Source organism: Cryptomeria japonica, unplaced genomic scaffold (genome assembly GCF_030272615.1).
Source record: "Cryptomeria japonica unplaced genomic scaffold, Sugi_1.0 HiC_scaffold_187, whole genome shotgun sequence".
NCBI classification, from domain to species: Eukaryota; Viridiplantae; Streptophyta; class Pinopsida; order Cupressales; family Cupressaceae; genus Cryptomeria; species Cryptomeria japonica.
In genome coordinates this window covers 75,044-100,937 of record NW_026729009.1, presented here as the reverse complement: position 1 = coordinate 100,937, position 25,894 = coordinate 75,044, and the positions used below count along the sequence as shown (strand labels likewise).

The following is a 25,894-nucleotide window of genomic DNA, read 5'->3' as shown; positions in this document are numbered from 1 at the left end:
ATGGATTCTCTTCTTTCTTTGATATGCAATTTAGAATTGTGCGCTAAATTTATAGACTTGTTAGTCGTGGGATAAAGCTAGTATTTATCACGAGGACTGTGTATGAGTTTCTGTTGCTGAGTAATGCATGGGAACTGCAAGATTTAGAGCATGGGACACCACAAAATAAACGATAAATACTCAGCACCTCAAACAGTTAATACGAGAAATCAGGTTGATGCCTTATATCATTTGTCTTTTTTTCGATTGTTGTTCACAAGAATTATACGTTTCACAAGATATATACGTTTTACCTTCAATTTTGATTTGTTCTTGTTCACAAGAATTATAAGTTTTAGCATTTGTTTTGATTTGTATTATTTTCCGTCTGCACCGCAATGCTACCGTTAGTAATTATCGTTGTTCGTTGATGAATAGTAAGGGAGAAAACGATTCTAATTACAGGCTAAGGCAGGTGAAAGTTTGTAGTTTGATTTAAGATATAATACTATTGTTAAAATTCGGTTTTAGGATTAATGCTTTAATATAATATACATACGTGTAGTAAGTAATTATTGTATTATATATTTGTATCAAGTATTGGAAAAATATTTTTGGTTTACATGATGTTATACTATACTTTAAAAAATACAATCTGAATTTAATTGTTTATTGTAAGGTATTTGTCAATAGTATAGTCATTATTATTCAATATTTTCAATAGGAGTTGCATAAGAGAAAAGAGAAATGAAAGTTGCAATAAGCTGGTCTTTAGCCTCATCATAGTTCTCACCACTCTAGTTCAAAAAAAGAAAAGCCATTTAGAGGACACTCCCTACTTGTATCCTCCTTTGCTTGCAGTGGCTGGTTCAAGCCTCTTCCGTAGTGAAAAGTCATTTGAAGTAAAACAAGAGTTTCTCAATAAGGAGTGGTAGGCCATATAAGACCTACTATTGTTAGATCAATCTTAGTTTCTCTAGTGCTCGCATGTTGGTTTCCTCAATCTTCTATAGTTTCTAGTTGTTTTTTATTAGATTAAGTAAGGAATGACCCCAAACCATTAGACATCCAAATAAAATGGCGTGGGAGAGAGATGCGTCTTTCATCTTTAGAGGAAAATTTCCTTTTGGAACTACTAGGATGAGGAGGCTTCTGGTCATGATCATTAGGAGAATTATACGGTGCAGCGGGGTTGAGAGTGGGGTTTTATCCAAGCAGTAATTGTAAATGGTATAAATGAAGCCCTTATATAAGGGTGGGTAAAAATCTTTAAAAGAACACTTGTCCAGGGAAGAAAATAAAAATAATGGATAACTAACAAGCTTATTATGTCTTAAGTGATTAAGAATGGGGAAATTGTACCTGTGGATTGTTACAAATTGTCCCTCCAATATGAAGTACTTTATCATATGGTAGGTAATGGATCCTCACAATAATGAAATGTTTTCTTTTCTAAATCGATTCTAGTGTCTCTTTAGTCCCTCACCATTCTCTAGAAACATTGAAATGCACTCCTCATAAGAATTTGTTTACTTATTCGAGAGACTTTTTTTCCATCACACTTCAACGCAATCACTCGGACAATAATCTCTTCTGAAACCTCTAAATTGATACCACCCACCATAAATCTCCCACTTTTCATGCTATTCATAAACTAGGACAAGAGGTCATCATCACTACCTTTCATAATTATGAAGAATACAGTGATTCCTCTCCTATCATAGATGTCTCACACTTGTGTATTCTTTTTTAATAAGACATACAAGGTGCATTGAACAAGAAAATGTTGCCCACCACCCCCCCCCCCCCCCCCTCCCCATGTGATTGTAACTTTCTCACACCCAAGAATAGAGCTACATGCCATTGGTCTTAATTATGGCAAACATTCCAGGAACCCTATTGTGCAACCACAGTTTGGAGAGTTGATACAAGTCCTCCTTTTAAGTAGCTTACCTCATGTTGGATGGAGAAGCGTTCCTGCCACTTGGGGCCAAGGTATCATGTTTTCCTCGTTAGATGCTCCACACTCTTGGGCTTAGTTATGGTGACTGTTCCAGGTGTCTTATCGTGCTTCTTCTCCAACCCCTATTATGGTTGATTATGGGAAATGGAGTTCTATATTCTATATTTGTAGGGTTAGTACCAAAGTTTACATTGGAAAGGAAATTTATAATTAATATTCTATATTTCTTATTTTTAATTGAACATTTGATTTTAGGGAAAGATTTAGGATCATCCCAAAAGGGAACATTACACGTTGACACTAACTGGGAATAAAAAATGAAGTAAATTTAGAAGACAATTATTTAGAATTAGACTGATATGAATGGTCTAAATAGGAAACTTATTTCTAGTTTATAATACCTGCATTATTTCTATTTCTCCATTGGGTTGGAGATAAGCTAATTTTCAAAATAGATGATAAAAGGTTTTCCCATTGAGATAACCCACTTCTTGAAAGAAATTTAGAGACATATCTTGGTTCAAGTTTCACAACTTGTGATGATATCAAAGGATCATAGTGAAAGTTGAATAGTGAAATGGTTCGTCCTAAAAAATCCTCTAAGAAAGTTAGAAGTAGTAGTAACAAAGAAATTAGTAGTTGAGTATCACTCAAAAAGATTTGCAGGACAATATGAATCATCAAGAAAAATCAATTGAAAACAAAAAAGTGTAATGTTCCCAATTCTTACGTGACATTTATAATTAAATTTACGTTTATTAAGTGGTAAAAATTATTAAAAATATTTAAATGATGATTTAATGTAATTATTTTAATTAAATTATATATATATATATATATATATATCACTTTATTATAATAAAGTTCTCCAAAGTATAATTAACATTTTAATCAGCTAAGACGACCTAATGTTCTAGATGCTTCTTGGAGTTCTTTATAGGGAGATTGGATGGAAGAAGAAAGGCATGATTGATTTGATGAATTTGTCTAATGCTTTACATTATCTCATCAGTGAGGACAAAAACCTTCAATCATAAGGATGGTTGGATGGAAACTTGGATCTTCCAATGGATTAGAAGATTTCCTAGCCGATAAAGGATGTTGGCTAAATTTGGGCGAAATTTTGTTAATTTATGAAGAAATCCTCGTGGATGAAGAATTGACACCCTTAGCCATGTCACAACCATTTAATTAGCCTTATTTTGTTCTGATTATTTCAGGCGAACTGACACATGCATCATATTTAACGGACATAAGACACAACACATTCAGATGAAGCATGGTAGTGAAGATTTAAAAGACTGTCATTCTTCTCACATCATAGGAAAAGTGTTCTTCAACATGACTGAGGTGGCATCTTTCCAACATTTGTGCAAGATTACCAAGTAGTGTGGGAAATATATATTGGTAACACCATTTAAGGCCGATTATAATTCCTTCTTTCTGATTTGACTGTCAAGTTGCTTTTCCTTAGGAAATCGTGGTACATTCCTAGCGCATCTCATAAAAATGGAAATGATTTTTCGATGTGCAATAGGTTTTGATCAGATACTGGCAAGGTTAAGAAAGTAGGAAAATAATTACTTCAATCTACTTCAAATCCCTCACTTGTATGATTACATTTCTATTTTGAGCTTACTGTTTCCATAGATTTGGGTGGCATTTGAGGAGATGGATTTAGGAGGGAAAAATGAACATTTTGTTTCATCATTTTTTTCTCTTTGTTCTCTTTGTCTACTGCTGGTTGAAATAATAGAGTATAAGCATTTGAAATAATGCATTTCAATTACATTTACTGACTGTGAGTTTCCAACTCATGTGTCCCACACAATGAAGCATATGAAGTACATCTTCAAGTGGGATTGTGCGACAATCTAGAGGGCGATCATTATTATAGTGGGCGAAGAGGTTCTTAATCTAAAGGTTCCTCAACTTTTCTTCCTTCTCAGGTTGTTTTTGTATTCCTATCTAATATATTTGATTTTCTTCAGAATTATGGATCTTTGTTCCATTTGTGTTCTATATGTCATGGTCGGGTTCATATCTATTGATCATGATAATTAAAGGGTTGTGAAAAAGCATGACTTGTTTAATGGTAAGGGATGGATAGATGAATTTTCCCTAAGAAATGTTTGAAGAGGAAGCCCCATTATGTTGGTGTATATAATACTATGGAAATAGGTCTTGAATCAAACAACTGTAATATCTTTGACGATGAACTAGGTTTGTTCTTTAAGCAGATTTCTTTTTCAGAGGCATCACAAATTTCAAAACTCTTTTATTCACTGCATCACCTGGTTCTACATCAACTGCGTCAACATAGGATTGAGAATATCTCAATTTGGCTACACTTTTAAAATATTCTTTTAATTATGAGGAATTCTACATGCTCATTTAGACCCTTCTCAATAAAATGTATTATTTTTTATATAAATTCAAGAGGGATCTCTTAATAGGCCAAAAATATATTCAAGAAAATGTATGATGACTGACTTCTTTGAGCCCTTATCACACATGGTTTGAATTAAATTTTATCACACAAGATCCCTCCAAGGATCAAAAACCTCTAGGCTTCCTCATAGTCGGATCTAGGGCCATCTCTGTTAGTGTTTTCCACAATTCAATTCAAATCCGCTTCCTCCTTGGTTTGCAACACCACCTGTATTTCTCCATCTTCCAGAGTATCACTTCATTGTTCCTCCTGATTGGTGTTTTTCCGTTCTCTCTCGTATTTTCCTGTTTGATCCTCTTTCCCTTCTTCAACCATCTAGTTTTTGGGTTTTTCCATGTTAGTTTTCCCATGTTGCTTGAAGGTATCAGGGATGCTAACACTTTGGGGTTCTTCTGCCATTTTTTTCTTTTTCAGCAATCTTCGGTTGCTTAGAAGGTTTTTTGGCTCTCCATTGCGTTGTCTTATCTTTCTTCTCTTTCTATTTGACGACCTGTAGAGGGCATTTTCTAGAATTATGCCTCGATTTTTTGCAGTGAAAACATGCAAAAGGGACACTTTCATATTCTATAGGTTGGATCCACTTCCCCAATCTGGAGTTAATCTTGATAGATAATGGCATATTCGTGCCTTGCATAACTCCCATACAAATCCTTGCAAAGGTAAGTATTCTTCTAGCTATTGTGATAGGATCCATAGATAAGAGTTCCCAAAAGGAACTAGCGATTCCTTTAAAACATCCTCAACCCATAACTCTAGAGGAAGGCTCGACAATCTGACCCAAACAGGAGCTTGTACAAAAAAAAACTCATTTAGGTCCATCTTAGGCGACCATTTTGTGCAAGCGTAGATTTTCCAATCAAGCAAGGACCATCACAAAGCACCCTCAACATGTCTTCTTCACATGAAAATGGCATCAATAACGCACCTTTGGATATAGCCGTTATCTCCACTTGACCTTTATGCGTCCATTTATGTTTCACAAATGTCCCGACAACATCAATATTCAGCGTCGGGCACAAAATTTTTCCAACCCGAGTCATTGCCATAAGGCTAATGTTATGCTCAATTACTGGGTCTGGAACTGCAATAGAAGATCTACCCTTTTCTGGTTCTGAGATATTATGAACTGGGAGTAGCGAGGACTTTCCACTCGGTTTGACACCGAATAGAGACGTCTATGACCGACCGTTGTCCCTACAAATAGGTCCCTTCCTTGGGCTGTGTCTAGCACATGATGCTCCATCCCCCCCATCAGGATCGAGAAGCTTGTCACCAGCTTTTGGGTTCCCATCCACTAGGTCCTTTCCATTTGGCTCAGAGGAATCAGGCAGTCCTGAGATCCATCCTTTCCGCCCTCCCCCTGGTTTGCTTGTCCATTGCAGGGTTTCCCGCCTAGTCCTAATTTCAAATTCAAAGTCTCTCCCTTCTCCCGGTCCCGCATCGCTCTCTAATTTTTACTTTGATGCAAATTGTTGAACACACCATGGGGGATTAATTGAAAGAGAACCGTGCACTAGTTTGTTGTTTCTAAGAGTGATCTCACTATATATCACAATTTATATTTCAATTGTGTGAGATATTTTTCACATCAACATTTTAGATTATACTCCATCATCCATCATCAAGATGGAGGAGTTTATAAAGATAAGGAAACCACATCTACCTTCCAATGTTTAATTTCATAGCTTACTAGATAGTAGAAAAGAAGGTCGAAATAGGTTCAAACATCATAAAAAGTAGTTTAGTCCAATAACTTGTTGAAATATGTGCAAACACCTCTAAATTAGTTTTTCCCAATAACATGTTATTGTGATAAACTAATTTTAGAGGTGTTTGCACCTATTTTAACCTTGTTATGAGGTATCTAGTAAGCTGTGAAATTAAACATTGGAAGGTAGATGTGTGTTCCTTCTATCTTGTATGATTTCTTATTTGGAGCTACGATATATCATAGATCAAGCATTTGGGGTTAAATTGTATTGAGGTTCCAATTCATATAGCTGTCATGATTGGTTTAGGAAGAGGACACAAAAACCATCATGCAAGTAATTGGAGATGCTAGTTGTGCTACAAGCCCTTTTATTCTTATGCAGCCCATATGTATTGTTTAGATTAGTTTCCTATACGTGTTGTAAAGACCAGAAGGATTTTGTTTTTGCATACTATAAGCTTCTTTTCATTCTTGGTAATTGTATGTTCTACTTGTTTTTTGCATGCTTCATTTATCCCATTTGACTATAGAGATTATTTTAAAAATTGTTAGTGCTAATCGAGGAAATGAATATGATAAAGTACTAAGTCAAGTGTGGTTCGAGGGTATTGTAATAATTGAACTTCAATAATGTTCCATCCTAGAGAAGATTCATGCATAAAAAGTTTAATTGCATATCATCTTCTTCTTGATGACAACTTGCATGAATTGTATCTAGATTATTTAGTTTTTCTTGAGCACATCATACTCATAACATCACACATTTTAGTACATTTGAGATAACATCTCATATTTAGAGCATTTGGTTAATGATCTTGAATATGTCATTTCATTTGCATCATGTCACATGTTAGTTTGAGGGTCATTCATTATGGTTAGTGTGCTTGAATCTTTGTGGTACTTGTTACCATATATCAGTTTTAGTCATAACTCAAGATCAACATCAAGGTAGGCATGAATATTCAAGACTTTTTCATTAACATATTATGGAGTTAATCTGCTTCCATCCTCTTTCCACATCAATGGGAAGTCTTTCCCACTAGGTCATTTCTCTTTAACAACTTTGTTAGGGTTTCTTTGTACTTTTCAAGACCCTAATCTCTTTGTATCCACCTAGTTGTGCATGGAGGGTGTTAGTGTAGATATTTTTTCTAGATAACCTTACTTGTGAATACTATGTACTTTTTATATGATTTGTTCCTGTGTGCTATCTTGTATGGTCATCACATGTCTCTATCCTAGATAGAAAACTTTCTATTCTAGATGACAAAAAATATTTCAATTTAAATTTATATCTTATTAAGTTAAATATTTCATTGAGTTAATGCATTAAGCTATTTATTTACATATTTTTTGTCTCTCACTATTGTCTCAGTTTGACTATACATGTGGTTGACTTATGTGGCTTTCTAATATTAGAGATATATTCAAAGGTTCTAGCCAATCCAAAAAAAAAAATCAATTTTTAATATGCATTGCCAAGTGTAAGCTGGTCAATGACGAGTGCAATATTATAAATGAAAAATGAATTAGGGAAAATGACATTGAGAGGGAAAAGGTGTTTTGTATAGGGTGGTCAACAGTGGCTAATGTAGGAAATTTCAGTCATTGAAATAATGGATTTGTTATGTAGGGAAAGACCTAAAAAAATAAAAAATCAATAGGGTGTTAAGGAGTAAATAACGTAAGGGTAAGAGTGAAATGAGTTGAATTTAAGGCAGTGAAATCACATGGAAATGATTGTGGACTCATTATCTGTTGTCCACAATAGTTGCATCTTTGATGAATTATTACTTGACACAATTACTAATTCCTTGCGGGAAACAATCTTGTCGTGCATTTTCCATTTTTATAGAATAATATGGTTAGATTGGAATGATCACAGAGAGGTCGATCTAAATATTTGTGTTCCCCCTAACAAAAATACAAGGACTCTAGTTCTATGTTTCTACCCTTAGCTCAAGCTACCTCTCTAGAGTCTCCCTTTTGGTAAAGGAGCCTTTACATCTATATTGATACACAACACTAAAAAAATGTTTCGAAGCCTTATTAGATATATAGTGTTTTTTAGAATCCCAAATTTATAAAATAGCCCACATTAGACATATGGTTAAATTATAAAGTTGAGGTTGTGTGTCCTCCTTATATGTATGGGGAGAACATTCCTCTTTCTCTCACTTTTCCTACCCTTCATTAGAACTGGAAATCAACCCTACCTTTTATCTCTTAGGGATATTAAGGTCACCTTTCCTTTTGAGCCTCTTGATTTTAAGATCTATGATGATTGTATCTAAGAAATGTTTTGGAAACTTGACTCTAGGATTATTATCTTGGAAATTATGGAAAAGCATCCTTTTGTGAAAGAGTTTTCAGGTCAATCCAAATGAAATTGGTTAAACATTGAGTCTCCAAAGGTTGACCTACTTTATTGTGCCCTCTTTTTGGTCATCTTCCACTATTTTGTTGCTATCATGAGAATCACTAATTTCTATTAGGACTCTATTTGATTGTCCCTAAAATTCTGAACAAGTGTTGGGATTGTGTTGGAAATAGAGATTTGTCAACTTAGTGTCTTGATTTATAACTTGCAATCAAATTTGTTATCAAAAGATACACATATAGTCCAACAAGTTATAAAGACAATTCTAATCATAATCCTAATAATTATAAATACATGTGAGTTTTCTTTGAGGATTTACCCAATGACTCATCCATGCTATGAAGCCCACGAGAGATCATATAAGGCTCCTTGAGCCTATCCATTAAGTTCAAGGACTTGAAAGTACATTTGTCATTTGACCTCCTAGCTTAACTTGAATGGACCATTTGTCTACTTTCTTTCCTTATATGCCCACATCTCGCCTCCATAATGGGATGACAAATTGGATGAAACTTTAAAGAAATTAATTATTTGTTTTATTATACAGTGATTATATACATACATATATGTATATATATGTATATATGTATATGTATACATACATACATATATATATATATATATATATATATATATATATATATATATATATATATATATATATATATATATATATATATATATATATATATATATATATATATATATGTATGTATGTACATGCGTGCACGCACGTACACACAAACACACACACAGATATATGTATGTATGTATGTATGTATATATTAGTAACACCATTTAAGGTCGATTATAATTCCTTTTTTTTGATTTGAGTGTCAAGTGACTTTTCCTTAGGAAATCATGGTACTTTTCTAGCGCATCTCATTAAAATAGAAATGATTTTTTGATGTGCAATAGGTTTTGATTAGACACTGGAAAGGTTAAGAAAGTAAGAAAATAATTACTTCAATCTACTTCAAATACCTCACTTGTATGATTACATTTCTATTTTGAGCTTACTGTTTCCGTAGATTTGGGTGGCATTTGAGGAGATGGATTTAGGAGGGAAAAATGAACATTTTGTTTCATCATTTTTTTCTCTATTTCTCTATGTCTACTAGTGGTTGAAATAATAGAGTATAATCCTTTGAACTGATGCATTTGAGTTACATTTACTAACTGTGAGTTTCCAACATATGTGTCCTACACAACGAAGCATATGAAGTACATCTTCAAGTGGGATTGTGCGACAATCTAGCGGGCGATCATTATTATAGTGGGCGAAGAGGTTCTTAACCTGAAGGCTCCTCAATTTTTTTTTCCTTCTTAGGTTGTTTTTGTATTCCTATCTAATGCATTTGATTTGCTTCAGAATTATGGATCTCTGTTCCATTTGTGTTCTATATGTCAGGTACGGGTTTGTATCTACTGATCATGATATTGAAAGGGTTGTGAAAAAGCATGACTTGTTTAAAGGTAAGGGATGGATAGATGTATTTTCCCTAAATTTTTCTTTTGAAGAAGCCCCATTATGTTAGTCTAGATAATACTATGAAAATAGGTCTTGAATCAAACAACTGTAAGATCTTTGACAATGAACCAAGTTTGTTCTTTGAGCAGATTCCTTCTTCAGAGGCATCCCAAATTTCAGAACTCTTTTATTCACGTCATCACTTGGTTCTACATCAACTGCGTCAACATAGGATCGAGAATATCTCAATTTGGCTACACTTTTAAAATATTCTTTTAATTATGAGGAATTATACATGCTCATTTAGACCCTTCTCAATAAAGTGTATTATTTTTTATAGAAATTAAAGAGGGATCTCTTAATAGGGCAAAAATATATTCAAGAAAATGCATGATGGCTAACTTCTTTGAGCCCTTATCACACATGGTTGGAATTAAATTTTATATGGTGCATGGTTTCAGCATACTAGTCGTTATGGTCTTTCAGAGCGTTGTTTTAGATTTAATAAATGGGGCTCAAAATTATGGGCTGCAATACAAAATATATATCAAATCTTTATATTGGTGACCTCCAGAAAGGGATTTACAAAAATGGTAGCTCTAATCTTGACTTATTTTGACAAAACAATTGGATTTTATTAAATTATTCCTTGCAAAATTCCTTTATTACTATGGTTGTTGGGGTTATTTCTATGAATATAGTTCTCTCTTGTGCTGTAGAATTGTGTTGTTTGGTGACTTTCCAGTGCAATCATCAAACCTCTAAAAGTAAGGATATTTCTCAATAGGAAAAATTCCATCCTTTTGAAGATGAGGATCTCCTTCATGTTTCATGTAAGTAGCGCATTTGTTTTCTGAATGAATTTTTGGACCATTAAGATGAATTTATTTGCCCTAACATCACGAATATCACGCTAGACTAAGAGTACGATTTTGATTAAACATTGGTAAACTTGATAAGTGACCAAGTATGAAATCCAGGGTTGAAAAATATAAAATGGAATCCCAAGCCTCTATTTGAAAGGCCTCTTAGTGGATCTCTCAAGCACTCCTTACCAAGAGAAAATTAAAGAAAAATAGTGAAGTCTTTTTGTCCTTTGACATTAAAGCAAAGTTACTTTTAGTCAAATTTTGGAAGGATGGTTTGTTAATATGTTTTAGCAAACTTAAACTTTGTCAACTTCCTCTGTCTTCTTCCTCTTCTTTTCTCCTCATTTTTCAATTAGATTTCACTCTCTATTTTATATGCCATTTTTTATATGAGTGGGCCCTCATTCCACAACTTGTCAATAAAAGAATTACCTATAAATATAAAATTGTAAACAATTATTTAAAAAAAAATCAAAATCATAAGAAGTAAATCAATATATTGCCAGGTGAATGAATGGGAACTTGTAGGGGAAGAAAATATAAAATGAAAATAAAACATCATATTTTCTTTAGAAAAATAAAATAATGTGGTATTCAAAAGCTACATAACCAATTGCACATCGGCGTGAAGGGTTTCTCTCTTCAGCCATTTGTTGATGGCTATAATGTGAATGATGCATTTTATTTATTGCTTTATTATTTCTTTCCAAGGTACTTGGGCTCATGGTAAAAGCATAATTGCTGTTTTCAACTTATTGGCGATTGAGTTTTTATTCATTAATATATTATTGTTGCGAGAATTATTGTCACATTGAGTTATTATTACTTGTATTTAAAAGAAATAGTGAGATGAGTGAATTAAATTGTTTAGAAAATATGCTTTAGAGTAAATAGGCACGGCTTCATTGAGCACCTATGAATTTGTGATAAAAAAGTGCGAGAGACAATGTACAATGCAACAAATAAATTGGTTGATGTATAATAATGTGAGAGACAATGTACAATCCAACAAATAAATTTGGCTCATGTATAATAATGAAGACATGGGATGGGGGATTTCCATTTTTTAGAGGGTGAAAGTATTATAATTAATTGATGACAATGGTTATTGTTGATGAATGTAATTTAAGAAAAAGTTTGTATGTGCACAAGTTATCACCATCCTTAATATAATCATATCACACCTTTGAGCACATTACACATTTCAATTTAGCAATTTTAACAATATTAAATTTCATATTAATAATTGTAACAATATTAAAAAGTAAACTAGTTTCATAATCAAGTAATAATGACCATGATTATTGTTCATCCATGTGATTTAAGGAGAAATTTGTATGTATACAAATTCTAACTACCCCTAATGAAATTGTATAATACCTATCAGCATAACAAAAAAATTAATAATATCACTTTTTTATTATATTAAAACATAAACTATTAATAATATTCAATTCTAATTCTAACATAAATAGATTTATATATTTTTTACTTTAGAACCAACATAAAAGCTGTAACTTGAAAATAATAATTTTTATTGTGTTAATAATGACATGATTCATCTTGGGGGCCTTTTCTCATATAGCCTCCCACAATTGTAAATACTCTAGTGCAACATAATCTGTCATTTCCAATGATTGATGGAAAGATTTTTCCTAGTTCTTTGATGTCCAAGAAAATCAACACTGCCTGTTAGTTTTGCATGTCATTCTGTACAATTTTGCAAGAACACCCACAAGAGGAGAATTTATGTATGTTGTAGGTTCAAGCATGCTAGATTTGGTCCTGAGGTCTACAAAACGATCATATTTATCTGGGCCCCCCACTATTGCCCCAATGAGTGTGTTTGGATTGGAAGAATCTTTGTGAAACCAGTTCATAAAACCTTCAATGCATTTGATCTTCCTTGGTTGTTGATGAATGGAAACTACAGATGCTCCTCTGTGATGTGGTTGCCTTGGATATTTGGAACCGTATCCTACCATATATGAAATGCCCAGAGGATTCCTTCCTAATAAATAATCAATCTGCAAAGGATATGATTAGGATTCGTTATATTGTATGCTCCAAAATACAAAAACAGATAATGTAGTGTGCTTACTTGTAGCTTTGCGAAGCCCATAACGTCGTTGGGTTTAAAGAGAGTGTTGCCGCATGACAATGTTCGCTTCTTAGCTGATAGTAAATCACTGTATCTTGCCATCAAAAAAGCAGCACTGGTAACATATTGAGTGTTGGCGCCATCTCTAACATACAACAAACCTCCTGTAACAAAAGAATTGTATTACAGATATCACTAAGAGAATTTTGAGGGCTATGATTAGAAGAGGAGTAGTAACAGAGGATTTATATGGTTGTGACTAGAAAAAGGATTGATTGTTAGTGGTACTGGTGAAGAGATAGAGAGTTCACCTGGGGTGGTTTTAACAGAACGAATGGGACTGCCTGGAAGAAGTGAACAAACAAAGCGTTCTGCATTACTTCTATAGGCTGAGAATTGAGCTTCCCCTTGGAAATATAACTGGTTGGTGAAGTGCATAAGTTAGCTTTAAGCTAGAGTATGTTTATATTACATTTTATTTAAAAAATTGCACCAATCAGTCTACGCTTACGTCTGTTAGAAGCACTTGAACTCCAGCATATTTGAGGTCCCAGTTGAATTCATTAACATATGCCTTTACATCGTCGTGCTGGATAATATAGTTGGAATAATATGAGGATTTGGTAGCTCTGTATAGCCAAGATGCAGCCCATAGAAGCTCGTCCTGAGATCATATTTACAAGTGCATATGTTAAAAGAAAACCAAATTCTGGTTACAAGTGCATATGTTAAGAGAAAACCAAAGTCTTCTTACATTGTAGCCTGAAACAGAGCAATAAAATGGACACTCTCCTCCGTAGGTGCCCTTGTATCGATCGGCAAAGCTGAAGAGCTGAAGGGAAACATGAATGGCCGGTTAGAAAGAAGATGGATGTATAAGGTTTTTCTCAAAATGGATGGATGAAACTTGTTGATTTTGCTGTGTTAGTTAACAGCTATGTTTTCTATTTTACTTGAGCACCCAAACATACCGATTGAGAACGTTGGAGGAGAAGGTGTGAGTAACGAGGGTTTGTGAATCTGAAAACAATGGAGGAGGCAGCCAAGGCTGCGGCCGTTTCTGCTGCAATTTCTGATCCAGGGGTGTCTTTATCAATCTTGTAAAGAGATCGAGGAGTGTCCATATCTTCTGGACGCTCCCAACAATTATGGTCTGCCTGGGGATCACCCACCTATTTCATGCATCAAGATCAACCTCGTCAGTTTTTCATAATCTTGAAGAATGAATGCTGAATATTTTAGATTAGATTTCTTTACCTGAACCCATAATTCATTTGGAGTTGCACTAGCCTTGAGAAAGTAGTCAGTTCCCCATCTAATAGCGTCCCTTGCATTCTGAATCTCTCCTGCAGCTTTCAACTCTTTCCCATAATCCAGTGTGCCCCAAGCGAGTGTGGTGATAGTGAATGCCATGGGAAGCCCATATTTCACGTTATCGCCTGCATCGTAGTAACCCCCAGCTAAATCAACCTGCAGTTGAGTTGCACATAAAATTTTGTATGGAGTCAATTTGGAATGATAGTATGATCCACTTCTATTTTTATTTCTAAATAAATTGAATAGGGATTTATTTCTGCTTCTACTTACGTTTTGCAACTTCCCATCTGTGAGGCCAGAATCTCCTCTCCACTTTACTCGCTGAGATTGTGGGAGTTTACCGGATCGTTGGGCCTCTAGAAAGAGGATAGACTTAGATAGAGCATCTCTGTAATCGAATTCTCCACGAACCACCTGCCACTCACCACAAAACAGCAACAACACCACTGCCAAAAGCGCTTCCATTGCCTTGGCCATATGGATTCTCTTCTTTCTTTGATATGCAATTTAGAATTGTGCGCTAAATTTATAGACTTGTTAGTCGTGGGATAAAGCTAGTATTTATCACGAGGACTGTGTATGAGTTTCTGTTGCTGAGTAATGCATGGGAACTGCAAGATTTAGAGCATGGGACACCACAAAATAAACGATAAATACTCAGCACCTCAAACAGTTAATACGAGAAATCAGGTTGATGCCTTATATCATTTGTCTTTTTTTCGATTGTTGTTCACAAGAATTATACGTTTCACAAGATATATACGTTTTACCTTCAATTTTGATTTGTTCTTGTTCACAAGAATTATAAGTTTTAGCATTTGTTTTGATTTGTATTATTTTCCGTCTGCACCGCAATGCTACCGTTAGTAATTATCGTTGTTCGTTGATGAATAGTAAGGGAGAAAACGATTCTAATTACAGGCTAAGGCAGGTGAAAGTTTGTAGTTTGATTTAAGATATAATACTATTGTTAAAATTCGGTTTTAGGATTAATGCTTTAATATAATATACATACGTGTAGTAAGTAATTATTGTATTATATATTTGTATCAAGTATTGGAAAAATATTTTTGGTTTACATGATGTTATACTATACTTTAAAAAATACAATCTGAATTTAATTGTTTATTGTAAGGTATTTGTCAATAGTATAGTCATTATTATTCAATATTTTCAATAGGAGTTGCATAAGAGAAAAGAGAAATGAAAGTTGCAATAAGCTGGTCTTTAGCCTCATCATAGTTCTCACCACTCTAGTTCAAAAAAAGAAAAGCCATTTAGAGGACACTCCCTACTTGTATCCTCCTTTGCTTGCAGTGGCTGGTTCAAGCCTCTTCCGTAGTGAAAAGTCATTTGAAGTAAAACAAGAGTTTCTCAATAAGGAGTGGTAGGCCATATAAGACCTACTATTGTTAGATCAATCTTAGTTTCTCTAGTGCTCGCATGTTGGTTTCCTCAATCTTCTATAGTTTCTAGTTGTTTTTTATTAGATTAAGTAAGGAATGACCCCAAACCATTAGACATCCAAATAAAATGGCGTGGGAGAGAGATGCGTCTTTCATCTTTAGAGGAAATTTTCCTTTTGGAACTACTAGGATGAGGAGGCTTCTGGTCATGATCATTAGGAGAATTATACGGTGCAGTGGGGTTGAGAGTGGGGTTTTATCCAAGCAGTAATTGTAAATGGTATAAATGAAGCCCTTATATAAGGGCGGGTAAAAATCTTTAAAAAAACACTTGTCCAGGGAAGAAAATAAAAATAATGGATAACTAACAAGCTTATTATGTCTTAAGTGATTAAGAATGGGGAAATTGTACCTGTGGATTGTTACAAATTGTCCCTCCAATATGAAGTACTTTATCATATGGTAGGTAATGGATCCTCACAATAATGAAATGTTTTCTTTTCTAAATCGATTCTAGTGTCTCTTTAGTCCCTCACCATTCTCTAGAAACATTGAAATGCACTCCTCATAAGAATTTGTTTACTTATTTGAGAGACTTTTTTTCCATCACACTTCAACGCAATCACTCGGACAATAATCTCTTCTGAAACCTCTAAATTGATACCACCCACCATAAATCTCCCACTTTTCATGCTATTCATAAACTAGGACAAGAGGTCATCATCACTACCTTTCATAATTATGAAGAATACAGTGATTCCTCTCCTATCATAGATGTCTCACACTTGTGTATTCTTTTTTAATAAGACATACAAGGTGCATTGAACAAGAAAATGTTGCCCCCCCCCCCCCTCCCCATGTGATTGTAACTTTCTCACACCCAAGAATAGAGCTACATGCCATTGGTCTTAATTATGGCGAACATTCCAGGAACCCTATTGTGCAACCACAGTTTGGAGAGTTGATACAAGTCCTCCTTTTAAGTAGCTTACCTCATGTTGGATGGAGAAGCGTTCCTGCCACTTGGGGCCAAGGTATCATGTTTTCCTCGTTAGATGCTCCACACTCTTGGGCTTAGTTATGGTGACTGTTCCAGGTGTCTTATCGTGCTTCTTCTCCAACCCCTATTATGGTTGATTATGGGAAATGGAGTTCTATATTCTATATTTGTAGGGTTAGTACCAAAGTTTACATTGGAAAGGAAATTTATAATTAATATTCTATATTTCTTATTTTTAATTGAACATTTGATTTTAGGGAAAGATTTAGGATCATCCCAAAAGGGAACATTACACGTTGACACTAACTGGGAATAAAAAATGAAGTAAATTTAGAAGACAATTATTTAGAATTAGACTGATATGAATGGTCTAAATAGGAAACTTATTTCTAGTTTATAATACCTGCATTATTTCTATTTCTCCATTGGGTTGGAGATAAGCTAATTTTCAAAATAGATGATAAAAGGTTTTCCCATTGAGATAACCCACTTCTTGAAAGAAATTTAGAGACATATCTTGGTTCAAGTTTCACAACTTGTGATGATATCAAAGGATCATAGTGAAAGTTGAATAGTGAAATGGTTCGTCCTAAAAAATCCTCTAAGAAAGTTAGAAGTAGTAGTAACAAAGAAATTAGTAGTTGAGTATCACTCAAAAAGATTTGCAGGACAATATGAATCATCAAGAAAAATCAATTGAAAACAAAAAAGTGTAATGTTCCCAATTTTTACGTGACATTTATAATTAAATTTACGTTTATTAAGTGGTAAAAATTATTAAAAATATTTAAATGATGATTTAATGTAATTATTTTAATGTAATTATATATATATATATATATATATCACTTTATTATAATAAAGTTCTCCAAAGTATAATTAACATTTTAATCAGCTAAGACGACCTAATGTTCTAGATGCTTCTTGGAGTTCTTTATAGGGAGATTGGATGGAAGAAGAAAGGCATGATTGATTTGATGAATTTGTCTAATGCTTTACATTATCTCATCAGTGAGGACAAAAACCTTCAATCATAAGGATGGTTGGATGGAAACTTGGATCTTCCAATGGATTAGAAGATTTCCTAGCCGATAAAGGATGTTGGCTAAATTTGGGCGAAATTTTGTTAATTTATGAAGAAATCCTCGTGGATGAAGAATTGACACCCTTAGCCATGTCACAACCATTTAATTAGCCTTATTTTGTTCTGATTATTTTAGGCGAACTGACGCATGCATCATATTTAACGGACATAAGACACAACACATTCAGATGAAGCATGGTAGTGAAGATTTAAAAGACTGTCATTCTTCTCACATCATAGGAAAAGTGTTCTTCAACATGACTGAGGTGGCATCTTTCCAACATTTGTGCAAGATTACCAAGTAGTGTGGGAAATATATATTGGTAACACCATTTAAGGCCGATTATAATTCCTTCTTTCTGATTTGACTGTCAAGTTGCTTTTCCTTAGGAAATCGTGGTACATTCCTAGCGCATCTCATAAAAATGGAAATGATTTTTCGATGTGCAATAGGTTTTGATCAGATACTGGCAAGGTTAAGAAAGTAGGAAAATAATTACTTCAATCTACTTCAAATCCCTCACTTGTATGATTACATTTCTATTTTGAGCTTACTGTTTCCGTAGATTTGGGTGGCATTTGAGGAGATGGATTTAGGAGGGAAAAATGAACATTTTGTTTCATCATTTTTTTCTCTTTGTTCTCTTTGTCTACTGCTGGTTGAAATAATAGAGTATAAGCATTTGAAATAATGCATTTCAATTACATTTACTGACTGTGAGTTTCCAACTCATGTGTCCCACACAATGAAGCATATGAAGTACATCTTCAAGTGGGATTGTGCGACAATCTAGAGGGCGATCATTATTATAGTGGGCGAAGAGGTTCTTAATCTAAAGGTTCCTCAACTTTTCTTCCTTCTCAGGTTGTTTTTGTATTCCTATCTAATATATTTGATTTTCTTCAGAATTATGGATCTTTGTTCCATTTGTGTTCTATATGTCATGGTCGGGTTCATATCTATTGATCATGATAATTAAAGGGTTGTGAAAAAGCATGACTTGTTTAATGGTAAGGGATGGATAGATGAATTTTCCCTAAGAAATGTTTGAAGAGGAAGCCCCATTATGTTGGTGTATATAATACTATGGAAATAGGTCTTGAATCAAACAACTGTAATATCTTTGACGATGAACTAGGTTTGTTCTTTAAGCAGATTTCTTTTTCAGAGGCATCACAAATTTCAAAACTCTTTTATTCACTGCATCACCTGGTTCTACATCAACTGCGTCAACATAGGATTGAGAATATCTCAATCTGGCTACACTTTTAAAATATTCTTTTAATTATGAGGAATTCTACATGCTCATTTAGACCCTTCTCAATAAAATGTATTATTTTTTATATAAATTCAAGAGGGATCTCTTAATAGGCCAAAAATATATTCAAGAAAATGTATGATGACTGACTTCTTTGAGCCCTTATCACACATGGTTTGAATTAAATTTTATCACACAAGATCCCTCCAAGGATCAAAAACCTCTAGGCTTCCTCATAGTCGGATCTAGGGCCATCTCTGTTAGTGTTTTCCACAATTCAATTCAAATCCGCTTCCTCCTTGGTTTGCAACACCACCTGTATTTCTCCATCTTCCAGAGTATCACTTCATTGTTCCTCCTGATTGGTGTTTTTCCGTTCTCTCTCGTATTTTCCTGTTTGATCCTCTTTCCCTTCTTCAACCATCTAGTTTTTGGGTTTTTCCATGTTAGTTTTCCCATGTTGCTTGAAGGTATCAGGGATGCTAACACTTTGGGGTTCTTCTGCCATTTTTTTCTTTTTCAGCAATCTTCGGTTGCTTAGAAGGTTTTTTGGCTCTCCATTGCGTTGTCTTATCTTTCTTCTCTTTCTATTTGACGACCTGTAGAGGGCATTTTCTAGAATTATGCCTCGATTTTTTGCAGTGAAAACATGCAAAAGGGACACTTTCATATTCTATAGGTTGGATCCACTTCCCCAATCTGGAGTTAATCTTGATAGATAATGGCATATTCGTGCCTTGCATAACTCCCATACAAATCCTTGCAAAGGTAAGTATTCTTCTAGCTATTGTGATAGGATCCATAGATAAGAGTTCCCAAAAGGAACTAGCGATTCCTTTAAAACATCCTCAACCCATAACTCTAGAGGAAGGCTCGACAATCTGACCCAAACAGGAGCTTGTACAAAAAAAAACTCATTTAGGTCCATCTTAGGCGACCATTTTGTGCAAGCGTAGATTTTCCAATCAAGCAAGGACCATCACAAAGCACCCTCAACATGTCTTCTTCACATGAAAATGGCATCAATAACGCACCTTTGGATATAGCCGTTATCTCCACTTGACCTTTATGCGTCCATTTATGTTTCACAAATGTCCCGACAACATCAATATTCAGCGTCGGGCACAAAATTTTTCCAACCCGAGTCATTGCCATAAGGCTAATGTTATGCTCAATTACTGGGTCTGGAACTGCAATAGAAGATCTACCCTTTTCTGGTTCTGAGATATTATGAACTGGGAGTAGCGAGGACTTTCCACTCGGTTTGACACCGAATAGAGACGTCTATGACCGACCGTTGTCCCTACAAATAGGTCCCTTCCTTGGGCTGTGTCTAGCACATGATGCTCCATCCCCCCCATCAGGATCGAGAAGCTTGTCACCAGCTTTTGGGTTCCCATCCACTAGGTCCTTTCCATTTGGCTCAGAGGAATCAGGCAGTCCTGAGATCCATCCTTTCCGCCCTCCCCCTGGTTTGCTTGTCCATTGCAGGGTTTCCCGCCTAGTCCTAATTTCAAATTCAAAGTCTCTCCCTTCTCCCGGTCCCGCATCGCTCTCTAATTTTTACTTTGATACAAATTGTTGAACACACCATGGGGGATTAATTGAAAGAGAACCGTGCACTAGTTTGTTGTTTCTAAGAGTGATCTCACTATATATCACAATTTATATTTCAATTGTGTGAGATATTTTTCACATCAACATTTTAGATTATACTCCATCATCCATCATCAAGATGGAGGAGTTTATAAAGATAAGGAAACCACATCTACCTTCCAATGTTTAATTTCATAGCTTACTAGATAGTAGAAAAGAAGGTCGAAATAGGTTCAAACATCATAAAAAGTAGTTTAGTCCAATAACTTGTTGAAATATGTGCAAACACCTCTAAATTAGTTTTTCCCAATAACATGTTATTGCGATAAACTAATTTTAGAGGTGTTTGCACCTATTTTAACCTTGTTATGAGGTATCTAGTAAGCTGTGAAATTAAACATTGGAAGGTAGATGTGTGTTCCTTCTATCTTGTATGATTTCTTATTTGGAGCTACGATATATCATAGATCAAGCATTTGGGGTTAAATTGTATTGAGGTTCCAATTCATATAGCTGTCATGATTGGTTTAGGAAGAGGACACGAAAACCATCATGCAAGTAATTGGAGATGCTAGTTGTGCTACAAGCCCTTTTATTCTTATGCAGCCCATATGTATTGTTTAGATTAGTTTCCTATACGTGTTGTAAAGACCAGAAGGATTTTGTTTTTGCATACTATAAGCTTCTTTTCATTCTTGGTAATTGTATGTTCTACTTGTTTTTTGCATGCTTCATTTATCCCATTTGACTATAGAGATTATTTTAAAAATTGTTAGTGCTAATCGAGGAAATGAATATGATAAAGTACTAAGTCAAGTGTGGTTCGAGGGTATTGTAATAATTGAACTTCAATAATGTTCCATCCTAGAGAAGATTCATGCATAAAAAGTTTAATTGCATATCATCTTCTTCTTGATGACAACTTGCATGAATTGTATCTAGATTATTTAGTTTTTCTTGAGCACATCATACTCATAACATCACACATTTTAGTACATTTGAGATAACATCTCATATTTAGAGCATTTGGTTAATGATCTTGAATATGTCATTTCATTTGCATCATGTCACATGTTAGTTTGAGGGTCATTCATTATGGTTAGTGTGCTTGAATCTTTGTGGTACTTGTTACCATATATCAGTTTTAGTCATAACTCAAGATCAACATCAAGGTAGGCATGAATATTCAAGACTTTTTCATTAACATATTATGGACTTAATCTGCTTCCATCCTCTTTCCACATCAATGGGAAGTCTTTCCCACTAGGTCATTTCTCTTTAACAACTTTGTTAGGGTTTCTTTGTACTTTTCAAGACCCTAATCTCTTTGTATCCACCTAGTTGTGCATGGAGGGTGTTAGTGTAGATATTTTTTCTAGATAACCTTACTTGTGAATACTATGTACTTTTTATATGATTTGTTCCTGTGTGCTATCTTGTATGGTCATCACATGTCTCTATCCTAGATAGAAAACTTTCTATTCTAGATGACAAAAAATATTTCAATTTAAATTTATATCTTATTAAGTTAAATATTTCATTGAGTTAATGCATTAAGCTATTTATTTACATATTTTTTGTCTCTCACTATTGTCTCAGTTTGACTATACATGTGGTTGACTTATGTGGCTTTCTAATATTAGAGATATATTCAAAGGTTCTAGCCAATCCAAAAAAAAAAAATCAATTTTTAATATGCATTGCCAAGTGTAAGCTGGTCAATGACGAGTGCAATATTATAAATGAAAAATGAATTAGGGAAAATGACATTGAGAGGGAAAAGGTGTTTTGTATAGGGTGGTCAACAGTGGCTAATGTAGGAAATTTCAGTCATTGAAATAATGGATTTGTTATGTAGGGAAAGACCTAAAAAAATAAAAAATCAATAGGGTGTTAAGGAGTAAATAACGTAAGGGTAAGAGTGAAATGAGTTGAATTTAAGGCAGTGAAATCACATGGAAATGATTGTGGACTCATTATCTGTTGTCCACAATAGTTGCATCTTTGATGAATTATTACTTGACACAATTACTAATTCCTTGCGGGAAACAATCTTGTCGTGCATTTTCCATTTTTATAGAATAATATGGTTAGATTGGAATGATCACAGAGAGGTCGATCTAAATATTTGTGTTCCCCCTAACAAAAATACAAGGACTCTAGTTCTATGTTTCTACCCTTAGCTCAAGCTACCTCTCTAGAGTCTCCCTTTTGGTAAAGGAGCCTTTACATCTATATTGATACACAACACTAAAAAAATGTTTCGAAGCCTTATTAGATATATAGTGTTTTTTAGAATCCCAAATTTATAAAATAGCCCACATTAGACATATGGTTAAATTATAAAGTTGAGGTTGTGTGTCCTCCTTATATGTATGGGGAGAACATTCCTCTTTCTCTCACTTTTCCTACCCTTCATTAGAACTGGAAATCAACCCTACCTTTTATCTCTTAGGGATATTAAGGTCACCTTTCCTTTTGAGCCTCTTGATTTTAAGATCTATGATAATTGTATCTAAGATATGTCTTGGAAACTTGACTCTAGGATTATTATCTTGGAAATTATGGAAAAGCATCCTTTTGTGAAAAAGTTTTCAGGTCAATCCAAATGAAATTGGTTAAACATTGAGTCTCCAAAGGTTGACCTACTTTATTGTGCCCTCTTTTTGGTCATCTTCCACTATTTTGTTGCTATCATGAGAATCAATAATTTCTATTAGGACTCTATTTGATTGTCCCTAAAATTCTAAACAAGTGTTGGGATTGTGTTGGAAATAGAGATTTGTCAACTTAGTGTCTTGATTTATAACTTGCAATCAAATTTGTTATCAAAAGATACACATATAGTCCAACAAGTTATAAAGACAATTCTAATCATAATCCTAATAATTATAAATACATGTGAGTTTTCTTTGAGGATTTACCCAATGACTCATCCATGCTATGAAGCCCACGAGAGATCATATAAGGCTCCTTGAGCCTATCCATTAAGTTCAAGGAATTGAAAGTACATTTGTCATTTGACCTCCTAGCTTAACTTGAATGGACCATTTGTCTACTTTCTTTCCTTATATGCCCACATCTCGCCTCCATAATGGGATGACAAATTGGATGAAACTTTAAAGAAATTAATTATTTGTTTTATTATACAGTGATTATATACATACATATATGTATATATATGTATATATGTATATGTATACATACATACATATATATATATATATATATATATATATATATATATATGTATGTATGTACATGCGTGCACGCACGTACACACAAACACACACACAGATATATGTATGTATGTATGTATGTATATATTAGTAACACCATTTAAGGTCGATTATAATTCCTTTTTTTTTATTTGAGTGTCAAGTGGCTTTTCCTTAGGAAATCATGGTACTTTTCTAGCGCATCTCATTAAAATAGAAATGATTTTTTGATGTGCAATAGGTTTTGATTAGACACTGGAAAGGTTAAGAAAGTAAGAAAATAATTACTTCAATCTACTTCAAATACCTCACTTGTATGATTACATTTCTATTTTGAGCTTACTGTTTCCGTAGATTTGGGTGGCATTTGAGGAGATGGATTTAGGAGGGAAAAATGAACATTTTGTTTCATCATTTTTTTCTCTTTGTTCTCTATGTCTACTAGTGGTTGAAATAATAGAGTATAATCCTTTGAACTGATGCATTTGAGTTACATTTACTAACTGTGAGTTTCCAACATATGTGTCCTACACAACGAAGCATATGAAGTACATCTTCAAGTGGGATTGTGCGACAATCTAGCGGGCGATCATTATTATAGTGGGCGAAGAGGTTCTTAACCTGAAGGCTCCTCAATTTTTTTTTCCTTCTTAGGTTGTTTTTGTATTCCTATCTAATGCATTTGATTTGCTTCAGAATTATGGATCTCTGTTCCATTTGTGTTCTATATGTCAGGTACGGGTTTGTATCTACTGATCATGATATTGAAAGGGTTGTGAAAAAGCATGACTTGTTTAAAGGTAAGGGATGGATAGATGTATTTTCCCTAAATTTTTCTTTTGAAGAAGCCCCATTATGTTAGTCTAGATAATACTATGAAAATAGGTCTTGAATCAAACAACTGTAAGATCTTTGACAATGAACCAAGTTTGTTCTTTGAGCAGATTCCTTCTTCAGAGGCATCCCAAATTTCAGAACTCTTTTATTCACGTCATCACTTGGTTCTACATCAACTACGTCAACATAGGATCGAGAATATCTCAATTTGGCTACACTTTTAAAATATTCTTTTAATTATGAGGAATTATACATGCTCATTTAGACCCTTCTCAATAAAGTGTATTATTTTTTATAGAAATTAAAGAGGGATCTCTTAATAGGGCAAAAATATATTCAAGAAAATGCATGATGGCTAACTTCTTTGAGCCTTTATCACACATGGTTGGAATTAAATTTTATATGGTGCATGGTTTCAGCATACTAGTCGTTATGGTCTTTCAGAGCGTTGTTTTAGATTTAATAAATGGGGCTCAAAATTATGGGCTGCAATACAAAATATATATCAAATCTTTATATTGGTGACCTCCAGAAAGGGATTTACAAAAATGGTAGCTCTAATCTTGACTTATTTTGACAAAACAATTGGATTTTATTAAATTATTCCTTGCAAAATTCCTTTATTACTATGGTTGTTGGGGTTATTTCTATGAATATAGTTCTCTCTTGTGCTGTAGAATTGTGTTGTTTGGTGACTTTCCAGTGCAATCATCAAACCTCTAAAAGTAAGGATATTTCTCAATAGGAAAAATTCCATCCTTTTGAAGATGAGGATCTCCTTCATGTTTCATGTAAGTAGCGCATTTGTTTTCTGAATGAATTTTTGGACCATTAAGATGAATTTATTTGCCCTAACATCACGAATATCACGCTAGACTAAGAGTACGATTTTGATTAAACATTGGTAAACTTGATAAGTGACCAAGTATGAAATCCAGGGTTGAAAAATATAAAATGGAATCCCAAGCCTCTATTTGAAAGGCCTCTTAGTGGATCTCTCAAGCACTCCTTACCAAGAGAAAATTAAAGAAAAATAGTGAAGTCTTTTTGTCCTTTGACATTAAAGCAAAGTTACTTTTAGTCAAATTTTGGAAGGATGGTTTGTTAATATGTTTTAGCAAACTTAAACTTTGTCAACTTCCTCTGTCTTCTTCCTCTTCTTTTCTCCTCATTTTTCAATTAGATTTCACTCTCTATTTTATATGCCATTTTTTATATGAGTGGGCCCTCATTCCACAACTTGTCAATAAA

At 34.1% G+C, this 25,894-nt stretch overlaps 1 protein-coding gene across 1 annotated transcript; it reads right to left on the bottom strand.

The window, feature by feature from the left end:
* Positions 1–12,504: 12,504 nt before the first annotated feature.
* LOC131867874 (endoglucanase 16-like) lies at positions 12,505–14,720 on the bottom strand. The gene is made up of 8 exons (XM_059215553.1): positions 14,514–14,720; positions 14,184–14,396; positions 13,898–14,098; positions 13,681–13,758; positions 13,438–13,590; positions 13,238–13,346; positions 12,927–13,090; positions 12,505–12,852 (listed from the first exon to the last, which is right to left on the bottom strand). The coding sequence occupies exons 1-8, from the start codon at positions 14,718–14,720 to the stop codon at positions 12,505–12,507; spliced, it is 1,473 nt and encodes a 490-aa protein (XP_059071536.1).
* Between the last annotated feature and the right edge of the window lie 11,174 nt (positions 14,721–25,894).